General features: G+C 52.5%; 1 protein-coding gene across 3 annotated transcripts in view; it reads left to right on the top strand.

Moving 5' to 3' along the window:
• The window catches only part of ttll5 (tubulin tyrosine ligase-like family, member 5), a 509,143-nt gene that overhangs the window by 261,934 nt on the left and 231,132 nt on the right, over positions 1 to 16,077 (top strand). For all 3 annotated transcript variants that reach the window (XM_038821737.1, XM_038821754.1, XM_038821747.1), the window contains exon 28: positions 5,696 to 5,862. In XM_038821737.1, coding sequence (XP_038677665.1) covers positions 5,696 to 5,862 — 167 coding nt within the window. The remainder of the gene's footprint in view (positions 1 to 5,695; positions 5,863 to 16,077) is intronic.

The raw sequence follows: 16,077 nt of genomic DNA, 5'->3' as shown, positions 1-16,077 counted from the left end.
GCTATTCGTGGGCACCATGTTGCTTCTTATAATAGATGCTCGATGGATCTCCGGTAGCGGCTATGAAGGAGTAGGTCGCACATTTGGTGGCTCCCGCTCGGGCCGGACCTTTGGACCTTTCCCCCTCGATTTTTTGTCGGACTTGATTTGGTAAATTGATGGTGGAGGCAATTGTGGCGTGGATTCCGACATCAGTGCATGGAGAGGCGGACCAGAAGTACTCGCAAAGTAAGAAATAGGTGAACAGAGAAGGCTTGGGCTGAGGCTGCAGTGGGAGAAAGTTTGGCACACAACCGGGATCCTGGCTCGACGACCCAGCGGTCAACGGAGCAGCTGATGCAGTTCATTCAGGAGGGTTTCGCCAAGCAGAAACAGGAATGCTTGGACCCGATTAAAGAATCGATTGCACGGCTGGAACTCAGACTGGATGCCCAAGATCGGGCGATCCAGAAGGTGGAGAAGGTGCTGGCTGAGCAGGAGGAACATCAAACTGCGGTGGAGTTGGAAGTGGTGATGCTGAGAGACCAGCAGAAGGTGGAGGACCGAGAGAATAGGTCCCGCTGGCAGAATTTGAGAATCGTTGGTCTGCCGGAGCTTATTTTACGGTGGGCCAGGCAGACACAGAGTTGTAAATGGGAGAATAGTATCCTGCGGATCTATCAGGATCTGAGTGCGGAGGTGGCTAGGAGAAGAGCAGGGTTTAACCAGATAAAGTGGACCCTTTTCAAGAAAAAGGTTAAGTTTGGACTGCTGTATCCGGCCCGTCTTTGGGTCACGTATGAGGAGCAACATTTTTATTTTGAGCCGCCCGAGGAAGCGATGGACTATGCTGGAAGGAAAGGACTGGTGGCGGACTGAGGTGTTTGAACTTTGCTGCAGCGCTGAATGGAGGAACAGACTCAACGAGCTGAATGGCAGAGCAGACTTGACGAGCTGAATGGAGGAACAGACTGATGCACTATCAATTACGACGAGACGAGAGTAGAGACTTTATCTCTAATAAGCTCCGGCAGACCAACGATTCTCAAATTCTGCCAGCGGGACCTATTCTCTCGGTCCTCCACCTTCTGCTGGCCTCTCAGCATCACCACTTCCAACTCCACCGCAGTTTGATGTTCCTCCTGCTCAGCCAGCACCTTCTCCACTTATGAATCGAGGTTTTATTAAGCAGAGATGTGTTGTCTCCTGCAGCTGCTATTAGAAATGGTCCACGGGTCGCATGTGCGGGGGTGCAGGAACAATGGGCCTGGATACAGCGCTGCACACTGCAGCGAAATGTTCCTTCTTTCCGCAGGCCTTGCAGGTTGTGCTCCGCGCCGGGCAGCGTTGTTGGGGGTGCTCGGTCTGCCCGCAGAAATAGCATTTGGGCCCCCCGGGGTTGGCTGGCTGCCACGTGGTGCAGGCTTGGGGTTGGCTGGGGGCGGCTGCTGGTGGGGCCCACGATGTCCATGAGGGCGGTGTGCGGTCGGGGGTGTATGCCGTACGGTCGGGGGCGTCCGACTGTATGTTGCGGGAGGCTACCGTTAGTGAGTTCACGAGTTGCCTGGTCGCCGCAAGGTCGAGCATACCGGCTTCTAATAGGCTCTGGCGGATGTACGCCGACTGCATGCCTGTAATGAAAGCGTCCCTGATTAAGTGTTCCACGGCCGAAACTGCCTGGCAATCGCAGTTTCTTGCCAGGATGTGCAGGGCATGCCAGAAATCATCTAATGACTCACCGGGGAGTTGCTGCCTCATGGATAGGAGGTACCTGGCGTAGAGGCCGGATATCGTGTCCTTTCAGAAGCTCCATAGCTTCAGGGTAAGTGGGTGCATCCCGGATAAGGGGAAAAATCTCGGAGCTCACCCGTGAGTACAGGATCTGAAGCTTCTGTGCGTCTGAGGGCTGTTCAGTTGCTGATCTGAAGTAGCTTTCGAAGCAAGGTAGCCAGTGGTCGAAGGCCGACGCGGCGTTGTCTGCTTGAGGGTGCAGCTGTAGGCGATCTGGCTTGATGCGTAGTTCCATCGCTGTATTATCTCTGCTTAATAAATTAATGCACTATCAATTACGACAAGACGAGAGTAGAGAGTAATCGAGGCTTTATTAAGCAGAGATGTGTAGCCTCCCGCAGCTGCTGCCCAAATGGCTGCAGCTCGGTGAGCCCACACATTTATACTCCGCCTACTGGGCGGAGCCAGCAGGCAGGGATCTACCCCTGCACCTGTAGTACAGGAGCCGTACCGTATTACCTCTAATACACGCATTATACAAACAGTGGTGACTACCACACACACACACACACACAACGAGCTGAATGAGAAGCAGACACAACGAGTTGAATGGCAGAGCAGACAAAACGAGCTCAATGAGGAACAGACTCGACGAGCTGAATGGCCAACTTCTGCTCCTGTTTTTTTTGCAGCATGTGACTCCAATCAGTGGAGAGTTTTCCTCCTGATCCTCATTGACTTCAATTTTGCCCGAATTCCTTGATGGCACTGTCAAATGCTGCCTTGATGTGAAGGACAGGAGGAATGAAAGGAAATGGGAGCTAGTCTCTGAGCCATGAACAAGGACCATTCTCATCTCCCCTCCTGTTCTGAGCCTCCAAGGTTCAATTCTAATGGTGTGATTGAAGATCTCACGCAAATTTGGTGTGTGTGAAAGTGAATTGTTTCCCCACTTCCCTCTCTCCTTCCTTCACTGAATGAACACAAGGGGGTGAGGGGGAGGCGGAACACAGTCACTGAATGAAAATGAGCTGGTGACAATGGTGAGACGGCCACATTGGTGGCCAGGTGACAGCTGATGATCCTCAGTACAGAAGCGAGCATGAAATGAGAAGAAGAAAGTGGGTGTACTGAACATCTGCAGGTCACATAAGGGGTCTTCACGCCTAATATTTACATAACCCGGATGGCAGGACATTGTCTCCTTAGCAACATAGGAACAGGAGGAGGCCATTTAACTCTTCACATCTCTGCATCTATTTAATCAGATCATGGATAACTTCATTTCCCTTAATGCCTTTGGTTAACAGAAGTGTATCAATCACAGATTTGATATAATAATAGTATTAACATTAATTAATACTATTAATAATAGTATTAGTAGTAATAATATTTATAATAATAATAATATTAACAGTTGATGTAGCATTAACTGCTATTTGCGGAAGCAAGTTCCAAATTCCTACCTCCCTTTGTGTGTAAACTTCCTAATTTCAGTCCTGTATGTTCTCGGTGATGTTGCCTGTAGTGATATGCAGCACTGTATACACAATGGGTTAATGTAAATACACCACAATGAAGAAACCACTAGAGGGAGCACTACAGATGTCATGACATGCAGACATACAACCAATGGGTCATTACAACAGGACACAACCAATGGGTCATCAGGACACCCAGAGGTGGCATAACCACAAGGAGGCACTACACGACCCATATTAAAGGACAGGGCACACAGGCTCTGCCTCTTTCCACAGACAGACATCTAGAGAGTTTGACAGGGTTGATCAGCAGCATCACACCCCAGCACGTGGCTTAGAGCAAGCTGGTAAAGATAGACTGAGTTACTACAGTTAGATTAGCAGAGAGTCAAACTAATTTGAGAACTGTGTTAATAGTTCAATAAACATGTTGAACTCATTTCAGAGTCTGGAGCATCCTTTAGTTAAGACTGCATCAAGTAGCAGCCTGTGTTATCCAAAGCAACAAACACAACATCGCTGAGTGCTGGAATCCTGAAATAGCAGAAATCCCGCATAACACCATGACATTCTGATCAAATTGCAGTGATTACAACCCTTGTTTGTGTAATCTCTCCTCTTAAATTAACCCTTGGAGTCTAGGTATTGTTCTGATAAATCTACATGGTCTATGGCCAATATATCCTTCCCCAGGTGTGGCACAATATTTTCTCACAGTAACACCAGATGTAGTATAAGCAGAGTTTTGCATAGTTGTAGCATGACTTTTACCTGCTTATACCAAAAAAGACCAGGATTCCATTAAACCGTCTGATTATTTTCTGTATCTGTCCAGTTAATAGAAACATAGAAAATAGGTGCAGGACTAGGCCATTCGGCCAATCAAGTCAGCACCACCATTCAATATGATCATGGCTGATCATGCAAATTCAATATCCTCCTCCCGCTTTCTCTCCATACCCTTTGATCCCATTAGTCACAAGGGCCACGTCCAGCACCCTCTTGGATATATCCAACGTGGTGAATGTTTTTGGGGTACATGGGATGCAGAGTTGGGCATTATCTGATGATCCTTCCCCCTCCCCCACCTGGCCCCCTTGTGGCTGAAAGTTGCGCTGTGCCGGTAATGCCTTGGGTCAATGGGTCAGACGCCATTGTGCACACTGTCCCCAGGTCTGGCTGTTAGCAGCTTTACCCCTTGTGTGGTTGGTGGGGGTGTTGGGCCGGACGTAATGTTTTGCGGGTTGTACGCCGGTCCATCCTGTTCCCCCGCTTTGGCGGGTTATATGCCGGTCCGTCCTGTTCCCCCACTTTGGCGGGTTGTGCGCCGGTCCGTCTGTTCCCCCGCTTTGGCGGGTTGTGCGCCGGTCCATCCTGTTCCCCCGCTTTGGCGGGTTATATGCCGGTCCATCCTGTTCCCCCACTTTGGCGGGTTATATGCCGGTCCATCCTGTTCCCCTGCTTTTGTGGCACCTTGTTGGGCCCGAAAAGCTTGTTTTTGTTGTTGTCGTTGGGCCATTGAGGTTTGTTGTACTGGTTTTTCTGTCCTCTTGGATTGGATTTGTTTGCCACGTGTATCGAGGTACAGTGAAAAGTATTTTTCTGCGAGCAGCTCAACAGATCATTAAGTACATGGGAAGAAAAGGGAATAGAACGAGGAAAAGGGAATAGATCGAGTATAAGTTAAGTAAAAAGTGGATCTGTTGGGGAGAGCTCGCAGAGAGTCGCCTCGCTCCGGCGCCATCTTCTGGACAATACTTTGTTGTCACAATACTTTGTTGTCAGTTTTTTCTCTCCGTCCTCTTCTTGGTCATTTTTGAGCAAGTTTTCAGACTTTGGGGTGGGGTGTGGGTGGAAGGAGTGTTCTAACCCGCATGAGACTCATCCTGCTGGAGGTGATTGTTCCCTAGTACCGATTGGTCTGTGAGTTAGTGTAACAGGTCACAGACAGGAGTGAGGACCCGGAGATGTGTAACAGGGTGTAAATGCTGCTGTTATGCTGAATAAACGTCTTTCTTATGAACTCATCGAACTCCCCCTTTGCCGTTTACTTCAACCACCTTGGTGATGTACACCACAAAGAGCTTAAATTGTAGGGGACGACTCCCCTATCTGGAAACAAATACTTTGAGAAAGAGTCATCCAGATCCGAAACGTTTGCTCCCTTCTCTCTTCACAGATACTGTCAGGCCTGCTGAGATTGCCCAACATTTTCTGTTTTTGTTGGGAACATATACCATTAGCATGGTCTTTGTCTTAGTCCCTAATATTAGCAGCAAACTTCACAATCTCACAAGTCTTAGTAGGGGGTAAAAAAGGCTTCTGTGTTCTAAAGCTCTTCAGTTTGACAACACATCCATTTCCCACATAGATACATCGATTTTGTCTCATTCTTTTTTTTATTGAATGCAGTATTTTAATAGTGTATCAAAATATGGGCCGGTGTGTGCACTTGTCAGGTGATAATGTTGCCCTCAATGATTGTGGATGTATTTTTCTCACAGTTATCCAACATGAACCTGGCAAGTGGAGCACTAAGCAGAGGAAACATGTTTACCACTCCGAACCTTCAGACCTCAAACAAAAACTTGAACCCGATATGCACTGCCCACCCCGACCTTCAGACACTCAACTCTGCATCAGTCGACAGGATCTCATCTGCGACCTCCCGGTAAGATCTGAAGAAAGATCCTGCATTTTCCCAAACTAATTTGTTCACCATCAGAAAAGACTGTGTTTCATGTGAGATTGAAATGGTAACTGATGCCAGGTTAACTTTAATCAAATCAAATATTAGCAAGTAGCGATCCCTCGGTGTCCTGCCCCGATTGGATTTTAAAAAATTCTTTCAATGGGTATGGGCATCTCTGGCAAGAGCAATATTTACTGCCCATTGCCAATTGCCCTTGATAAGGCGGTGGTGGTGAGCTGCTGTCTTGAACCACTGCAGTTCATGTTGTGTAGGTACACCTACAGTGCTATTAGGGAGGGAGCTCCAGGATTTTGACCCAGCGACAGTGAAGGAATGATGATATATTTCCAAGTTGGAATGATATGTGATTCAGATAAATTGCAGGAGGCAATGTTACAATGCTTCTGCTGCCCTGTCCTGGATGCTTTTGAGCTTCGAGTGTTTTGGAGCTGCACTCATCCAGGTAATTGGGGCGTATTCCACCACATTAACAAATTGCACCGGCTTAGAAATTTGCCGAGAATAACTCCCCTCCTGACTCCCCAAAAGACCATAAGATACAGGAGCAGAATAAGGCCTTTTGGCCCATCAGGTCTTCTCCACAACTTGTCCACAATCTGCAAGGCACAACTCAGGGGTGTAATGGAATACTCTCCACTTGCCTGGATGAGCGCAGCTCCAACCACACAAGAAGCTCGACACCATCCAGGACAAAGGAGCCCAGCTTGACTGGCACCTCATACACAAACATCAACATCCGCTCTCCCTGCACTGACACACAGTAGCAGCTGTATAATATACCATCTACTAGATGCACTAAAACAACTCATCAAAACTCCTTTGACAGCACTTTCCAAACCCGTGACCTGTACCACCTAGAAGGACAAGGGCCGCAGTTACATGGGGACACCACCACCTGCAGGTTCCCCTCCAAGCCACTCACCATCCTGACACTATCACCATTCCTTCACTGTCGCTGGGTCAAAATCCTGGAACTCCTTCCCTAATAGCACTGGGCGTAACTGCACCACAGGAACTGCATTGGTTCAAGAAGGCAGCTCACCATCACCTTCTCCAGGAAATAACTGGAATTAATGATGACCATGAATCCATTATCGATTGTTGTAAAGCCCAACTGGTTCACAGCAATGTGATTAACTCTTAAATACTGTTACGACACCCTGGGCTAGTGCACAACCACTTCCAGCCCCACGTTCCCCAGAGTCTGTTGTGCACCCTGGGCTAGTGCACAACCACTTCCAGCCCCACGTTCCCCAGATTCTGTTGTGCACCCTGGGCTAGTGCACAACCACCTCCAGCCCCACGTTCCCCAGAGTCTGTTGTGCACCCTGGGCTAGTGCACAACCACCTCCAGCCCCACGTTCCCCAGAGTCTGTTGTGCACCCTGGGCTAGTGCACAACCACTTCCAGCCCCACGTTCCCCAGAGTCTGTTGTGCACCCTGGGCTAGTGCACAACCACTTCCAGCCCCACGTTCCCCAGAGTCTGTTGTGCACCCTGGGCTAGTGCACAACCACTTCCAGCCCCACGTTCCCCAGAGTCTGTTGTGCACCCTGGGCTAGTGCACAACCACTTCCAGCCCCACGTTCCCCAGAGTCACAACACAAGTCAATTAACCAATAATTCTTCTGAAAAGCCCTGGAATCTTTGTAAGGTTTGAAAGGTTTGTAAGTTGAAACACAATCACTGTTTCTGTATATCAGGAATAAAGATGACATATGCAGCTGGATAACAGCAAGCTAACCAACCACCCCCTTTAACTGTCCCACCCTCTCCCCACACACAAGAAACAAATACAGAGGGGTGTAAAGAACTAAAAATAATAAGGATTAAGGTCAAAGGGTAAGAGTTCTTGCTTCAGAGGATGAATCCTTCAGTGCACTCTCTTCACAGTATGAGTATGGTTTAAAGTCTCTGGTCTACAGCTAGTAATGATATTCTGAGCAGCTCGGCGGTATATCTTACTCACAACTTTTCCATGGGAGGCCTCTGGCTTGACACCAACCTGCTCTTAGAGAAAGTTATCAGATCCTGGTCTCTGCTGGCACTGCCTTTTCTCGAGAGAGGGAGAGAGTCACAGATTCTCACAGTGGCCGTTTGCTGAGTGTTAACTGGATATTCCTGGAGTGAGTTGGTTCGATTCCTCCATCCAGATCGCAGAATCCAAACTGAAACAAACTCCATCCAGCCTGGTGACACTGAGAAACATGTCAGTGGGACCAGAACCAGTTACCACTGCCCACCGGACAGGGCACAGACATTTGAGCCAATTCATTGGCCGCCAGCCAGGTCAGTCAAACTGAGTCACACTAATCCCTTCCGGATTCTTCCTGCTTGATTTAAAGATACAGGCCATTGCTTCTGCTTGACTTAAAGATACAGGCCATTGCTTCTCGATTTAAAGATACAGGCCATTGCTTCTGCTTGACTTAAAGATACAGGCCATTGCTTCTCCTTGATTTAAAGATACAGGCCATTGCTTCTCGATTTAAAGATACAGGCCATTGCTTCTCGATTTAAAGATACAGGCCATTGCTTCTCCTCAATTTAAAGATACAGGCCATTGCTTCTCGATTTAAAGATACAGGCCATTGCTTCTGCTTGATTTAAAGATACAGGCTATTGCTTCTCGATTTAAAGATACAGGCCATTGCTTCTGCTTGACTTAAAGATACAGGCCATTGCTTCTCCTCGATTTAAAGATACAGGCCATTGCTTCTCAATTTAAAGATACAGGCCATTGCTTCTCCTCGATTTACAGATACAGGCCATTGCTTCTCCTCGATTTAAAGATACAGGCCATTGCTTCTCGATTTAAAGATACAGGCCATTGCTTCTCGATTTAAAGATACAGGCCATTGCTTCTGCTTGATTTAAAGATACAGGCCATTGCTTCTCGATTTAAAGATACAGGCCATTGCTTCTGCTTGATTTAAAGATACAGGCTATTGCTTCTCGATTTAAAAATACAGGCCATTGCTTCTCGATTTAAAGATACAGGCCATTGCTTCTCCTCGATTTAAAGATACAGGCCATTGCTTCTCGATTTAAAGATACAGGCCATTGCTTCTCGATTTAAAGATACAGGCTATTGCTTCTGCTTGATTTAAAGATACAGGCCATTGCTTCTCGATTTAAAGATACAGGCCATTGCTTCTCGATTTAAAGATACAGGCCATTGCTTCTGCTTGATTTAAAGATACAGGCTATTGCTTCTCCTCGATTTAAAGATACAGGCCATTGCTTCTGCTTGATTTAAAGACACAGGCTATTGCTTCTCCTCGATTTAAAGATACAGGCCATTGCTTCAGCTTGAGTTAAAGATACAGGCTGCATTAAAGTCACAGGTCCCTTACTCATCCACGGATCAAATTGGTAACAGCAAAAATAAAAGAATGGGGGGAAAATAGGAAATAAACAGGAACAAATAGGAATACCCTCTGAAATAACCTAGCAAGGCATTCAGTTGCATCCAAGCATTACAGAAAACAAAAAGGAGGCGGCACGGTAGCACAGTGGTTAGCACTGCTGCCTCACGCACTGAGAACCCAGGTTTGATTCCTAGCTCAGGTCACTGTCTGTGCGGAGTCTGCATGTTCTCCCCGTGTCTGCGTGGGTTTCCTCTGGGTGCTCCGGTTTCCTTCCACAAGTCCCGAAAGACGTGCTGTTGGGTAATTTGGACATTCTGAATTCTCCCCCCGTGTACCTGAACAGGCGCCGGAGTGTGGCGACTGGGGGATTTTCACAGTAACTTCATTGCAGTGTTAATGTAAGCTTACTTGTGACAATAATAAAGATTATTATTAAATTGCCCCTTAATTGAAAAAACAATTGGATACTCTAAATTTATATTTAAAAAAAAGGAATGAAACCGGGTGGACTACTGGGAATCGACCAAGGCACCGGAAATGACCACAGCCGACCCTGCGAAGGGGCTTGCGCCAAAGTTGGGAGAGCTGTCTCACAGACTATTCAAGCAATAGCCTGACAAAGTCGTACTCACAGAATCATACCTTACAGATAACGTCCCAGGCGCCACTATCACCAATCCTGGGATTGTCCGGTCCCACTGGCAGGACAGACCCAGTAGAGGTGTTGGCACAGTGGTATACAGTCAAGAGGGAGTTGCCCTGGGAGTCCTCAGGTTGCTGAGGGACATGTCTCAGACGCAGGTGGACATTGCTGAGGCATTGCAGAGCATTGCCCAGTTGCTGAGGGACATGTCTCAGACGCAGGTGGACATTGCTGAGGCATTGCAGAGCATAGCCCAGTCACTGAGGGACATGTCCCAGACGCAGGTGGACATTGCTGAGGCATTGCAGAGCATAGCCCAGTCACTGAGGGACATGTCCCAGACGCAGGTGGACATTGCTGAGGCATTGCAGAGCATTGCCCAGTTGCTGAGGGATATGTCTCAGACGCAGGTGGACATTGCTGAGGCATTGCAGAGCATTGCCCAGTTGCTGAGGGATATGTCCCAGACGCAGGTGGACATTGCTGAGGCATTGCAGAGCATGGCCCAGTTGCTGAGGGATATGTCCCAGACGCAGGTGGACATTGCTGAGGCACTGCTGAGCATAGCCCAGTCACTGAGGGACATGTCCCAGACGCAGGTGGACATTGCTGAATCATTGCAGAGCATGGCCCAGTTGCTGAGGGATATGTCCCAGACGCAGGTGGACATTGCTGAGGCATTGCTGAGCATGGCCCAGTCACTGAGGGACATGTCCCAGACGCAGGTGGACATTGCTGAGGCATTGCTGAGCATAGCCCAGTCACTGAGGGACATGTCCCAGACGCAGGTGGACATTGCTGAGGCATTGCAGAGCATTGCCCAGTCACTGAGGGATATGTCCCAGACGCAGGTGGACATTGCTGAGGCATTGCAGAGCATGGCCCAGTCACTGAGGACCATTGCTGAGGGCACCAACACCATGGTGCAGGTCATGATGTGGAGATGCCGGCGTTGGACTGGGGTGAGCACAGTAAGAAGTCTTACAACACCAGGTTAAAGTCCAACAGGTTTGTTTCAAACACGAGCTTTCGGAGCACTGCTCCTTCCTCAGGTGAATGGAGAGGTATGTTCCAGAAACATTTATATAGACAAAGTCAGAGATGCCAGACAATGCTTGGAATGTGAGCATTTGCAGGTAATTAAATCATTACAGATCCAGAGAGAGGGGTAATCCCAGGTTAAAGAGGTGTGAATTGTCTCAAGGCAGGACAGTTGGTAGGATTTTGCAATTCCAGGCCAGATGGTGGGGGGTGAATGTAATGCGACATGAATCCCAGGCCCCGGTTGAGACAGTACTCAGGTGTGCGGAACTTGGCTATAAGTTTCTGCTCGCGATTCTGCGTTGTCGCGCGTCCTGAAGGCCGCCTTGGAGAACGCTGACCCGGGGATCAGAGGCTGAATGCCCCTGACTGCTGAAGTGTTCCCCGACTGGAAGGGAACATTCCTGCCCGGTGATTGTCGCACGATGCCCGTTCATTCGTTGTTGCAGCGTCTGCATGGTCTCGCCAATGTACCACGCTTCGGGACATCCTTTCCTGCAGCGTATGAGGTAGACTACATTGGTCGAGTCGCACGAGTGTGTGCCGCGTAACTGGTGGGTGGTGTTTCCACGTGTAATGGTGCAGGTGACAGGGAGGCGGCAGGGCTGGCAAAGCCGGATGACACACAGGCCTCTGGAGCTCGCTCCAGCTGCCTCTCCTTCCCATGGAGACCCCCAGAGCCTTACGGGCACCATCTGGGAGGAGGGAATGCTGGAGGCTGACCCGGGCCTGCCACCAGGAAGACAACTGCGGTCTCCACCTCCCCTTGATTCCCCCCCCCCTGGCATCGGTGCGTCTGCAGGTCAGCAGGCAGAACTTGGTGGCATGGCAATACCAGTGACACCAGTAAGTCGGCTGAGGCCCTCCGACTCCAGGCCCCCCAGAGGACACCAGCCTCGGGCATCAAAGGCCATAGGGGGTGGGGGTGGGGGGGGGGGGGGGGGGGGGGGTGAGCTGAGAGTTGACGGACAAAGCCTGGTCCAATGAGAAGGGGGCGAGGATGAGGGCCACCCTGGCCCCTCGCCGGTGCCTGTCCTCCATTCTCCAGTACTGCAGCGGCTCCTCCCTGGTCTCGTCCTCGTGGTTCAGCCCCTCCTCATCCTCCTCAGACGAGGCTGCATGACCCTACGCCTCCTCCAGCACGTCGCCCTACAGCACAGCAGACCACCAGAAAGGGGGAGGCCTCAGGGGGGTGTACTGCAGAACACCACCAGAGCGGTCTAGCAATCGGAACCACATTTTCAGCATTCTGATGCGACCCTCAATGACAGCAAGGTGGCAACATGCTCTCGTAATATCGGGTCTCCGGTCTCCACACTGGCATCATCGGTCAGGACCTAAGCGGGTACCCCTTATCCCCAAGAGCCAGCCCATCATCCTGGGGTGGTACTCTAAGACGCCGGGGAGCTCCAAGGGTCCCAGGATGTCATGCCCGCTCCCTGGGAATGTTGCATAATCCGGACGTAGTGGTCACACATGAGTTGAACATTCAGGGAGTGGAACCTCTTCTGTTTTAAGAAGGGCACTCCCTGATGCCCCAGTGTGCACAAGGTAACATGCGTACCATCGATTACCCCCTGGACCTGGTGCATCCTGGTGATGGTGGATAATCCTACTGTCCGGGAATCTTGATTGATGGGCTTGCTCCAGGTCAGAGTTAATATAGTCAGCTGCCAGGGCAGCATGGTGGCACAGTGGTTAGCACTGCTGCCTCACGGCGCCGTGGACCTGGGTTCCATCACGGCCCTGGATCACTGTCTGTGTGGAGTTTGCACATTTCTACCCGTGTCTGCGTGGCTCTCACCCCCACAACCCAAAAGGTTGTGCAGGATTGGCCACGCTAAAAAAAGAATTGGATCCTCTATATTTGAAAAAAATGTGTATAGTCTGTTGCCCAGGCACACTTGTAGGCTGCAGCTTGGGAAATGCCTTACAGGTCCCCGCTTGAGGCCTGGAATTAACCCGTTGTATGAAGGTTCAGGGCTGCGGGGACCATCATTCGGCCACCGGGAGTGGCCATCCTCCTCCCCCTCGAGGTGCCAAGTCTGCAAAGGCAGGTGCCGCACCGTCTCCTTATTGAGGCAGAGCCTCCCGCAGAACATGCTGTCTGTCATCTCCTCGAATGACCAGTGATGCCTGTGCACTGTGGGCCATCGCTGGCATCCCCCTCTGGGTTGCCCCTCGGCCTGATGGGTGGCCAGGTCATCAGGGTGTGTGGCGACCCTCTGCACATGGGGTGCTGCCTCCAACCTGCGCGTCGCTGCTGACTTCTCCGGCATCTGACCACCTGGGCTGCCACCAGCACCTGAGGACTGCCAGTGCGGGATCAACAACACCATCCATCTTGGTTGCTGAAAGGAATCGGAGATGGAGAGGGACTGACAATTGCACCCTGGTACCCTTCACCGACCCTTCCGTGTCCTGCCTGCCCGCCCTCAGCGTGCCATCCACCGAGCCAGTTGTACTGGAGACCCCACTCTGCACAATCACCCCCGTCCACAGCAGGAGTCCCAAGACCCCAGACCACTTCCAGGATCATTAGGGAGACCGTTCTCAGGTGGCCTCCCCTGATCGACACATTCCCCCTCTGGTAGCCGGGATAGCCCCACCCCTGACCCCCAGCTCCAGAGAGTTTGATTTTAGGCGTTTCCAGTGTTCAGGCAAAGATTCCAGGCCTTGTGGTTTAATTGGAGTGCTGGACAATAATACTCGTCTGAGACATTGCACGTGTACCCCCTAGAATTCACTTGGCTGTGAAGTTCTCTGACAACTAACAATGACAATTCCTTATTAGCAATAGCTTTGAAATGTGCAGCCAGAGGCAGCTCAGAGCCAAAGGGAGTTAAAGTGACCTTCAGCATATAACCAACAGCAGGGCTCTGTCCTGGGAGTGTTTGGGTACCTGCAGGTCCAGGATTGTGGAAGGAGAAAGGTGCTGTCCTTTTCTGGGCTGCTGCCCCTTGTGGCTGGATCAGGTACTGCTGAGGGGGAGATAGAGGAGGGGAAGGTATCCGCTGAGGGGGAGATAGAGGAGGGGAAGGTATCCGCTGAGTGGGAGATAGGGGAGGGGAAGGTATCCGCTGAGTGGGAGATAGGGGAGGGGAAGGTATCCGCTGAGTGGGAGATAGAGGAGGGGAAGGTATCCGCTGAGGGGGAGATAGGGGAGGGGAAGGTATCCGCTGAGGGGGAGATAGAGGAAGGGAAGGTATCCGCTGAGGGGGAGATAGGGGAGGGGAAGGTATCCACTGAGGGGGAGATAGGGGAGGGGAAGGTATCCGAGGTCTACAAGGAGTTGATGGATTGGGAGGGCGCCCTGGTGGGGGGCATGAAGTGTAAGTGGGAGGAGGAGCAGAGAGGGGAGATGGTGAGGCCCTGCGGAGGGTGAATGCATTGTATGTGAGGTTGAACCTCATTCAGTTTAAAGTAGTTTTTAGGGCATACACGATGGTGGTGAGGATGAATAAGTTCTTTGAGGGGGTAGAGAACAGATCTGGGCGTTGCCATGGGGGGGGGGGGGGGGGGGGGGGGGGGGGGACACACGGATTTTAGTCAGGTGGAGGGATGTGGGTGAGCTGCCGAAAGCGGGGGGTGTGGGTGAGCTGCTGAAAGCGGGGGTGTGGGTGAGGGAGCTGCTGAAAGCGGGGGGTGTGGGTGAGGGAGCTGCCGAAAGCGGGGGGTGTGGGTGAGCTGCCGAAAGCGGGGGGTGTGGGTGAGCTGCCGAAAGCGGGGGGTGTGGCTGAGCTGCCGAAAGCGGGGGGTGTGGGTGAGGGAGCTGCCGAAAGCGGGGGGTGTGGGTGAGGGAGCTGCCGAAAGCGGGGGGTGTGGGTGAGCTGCCGAAAGCGGGGGGTGTGGGTGAGCTGCTGAAAGCGGGGGGGTGTGGGTGAGCTGCCGAAAGCGGGGGGTGTGGGGAGCTGCTGAAAGCGGGGGGGGGGGGGGGGGTGGGTGAGCTGCCGAAAGGGGGGGGTGGGGTGAGCTGCCGAAGCGGGGGGGGGGGGGGGGGGGGGGGGGGGGGGGTGAGCTGCCGAAAGCGGGGGGGTGTGGGTGAGCTGCCGCAAGCGGGGGGTGTGGGGTGAGCTGCCGAAAGCGGGGGGTGTGGGTGAGCTGCCGAAAGCGGGGGGGGGGGGGGGGGGGGGGTGAGCTGCCGAAAGCGGGGGGGGTGGTGTGAGCTGCCGAAAGTGGGGGGTGTGGGTGAGCTGCCTGAAAGCGGGGGGGGTGGGTGAGCTGCCGAAAGCGGGGGGTGTGGGTGAGCTGCCAAAAGCGGGGGGTGTGGGTGACCTGCCGAAAGCGGGGGGTGTGGGTGAGCTGCCGAAAGTGGGGGGTGTGGGTGAGCTGCCAAAAGCGGGGGGTGTGGGTGAGCTGCTGAAAGCGGGGGGTGTGGGTGTGGGAGCTGCCGAAAGCGGGGGGTGTGGGTGAGGGAGCTGCCGAAAGCGGGGGGCGTGGGTGAGCTGCCGAAAGCGGGGGGTGTGGGTGAGCTGCCGAAAGCGGGGGTGTGGGCTGAGCTGCCGAAAGCGGGGGGTGTGGGGTGAGGGGAGCTGCCGAAAGCGGGGGGTGTGGGTGAGGGAGCTGCCGAAAGCGGGGGGTGTGGGTGAGGGAGCTGCCGAAAGCGGGGGGTGTGGGTGAGGGAGCTGCTGAAAGCGGGGGGTGTGGGTGAGCTGCCGAAAGCGGGGGGTGTGGGTGAGGGAGCTGCCGAAAGCGGGGGGTGTGGGTGAGGGAGCTGCCGAAAGCGGGGGGTGTGGGTGAGCTGCCGAAAGCGGGGGGTGTGGGTGAGCTGCCGAAAGCGGGGGGGTGTGGGTGAGGGAGCTGCCCGAAAGCGGGGGGTTGTGGGTGAGCTGCCGAAAGCGGGGGGTGTGGGTGACCTGCGAAAGCGGGGGGGTGTGGGTGATGGGAGCTGCCGAAAGCGAGGGGGGGTGGGGGAGCTGCCGAAAGCGGGGGGGTGTGGGTGAGCTGCCGAAAGCGGGGGGGTGGGTGAGCTGCCGAAAGCGGGGGGTGTGGGTGAGCTGAAAGCGGGGGGGGGGGGTGAGCTGCCGAAAGGGGGGGGGGGGGGTGAGGGAGCTGCCGAAAGCGGGGGGGGGGGGGGGGTGAGCTGCGAAAGCGGGGGTGGGTGAGCTGCCGAAGCGGG

This window comes from Scyliorhinus canicula, chromosome 2, assembly GCF_902713615.1.
Source record: "Scyliorhinus canicula chromosome 2, sScyCan1.1, whole genome shotgun sequence".
Lineage (NCBI taxonomy): Eukaryota > Metazoa > Chordata > Chondrichthyes > Carcharhiniformes > Scyliorhinidae > Scyliorhinus > Scyliorhinus canicula.
The sequence above is the reverse complement of the archived record's forward strand: the minus strand, read 5'-3'. Positions and strand labels throughout refer to the sequence as shown.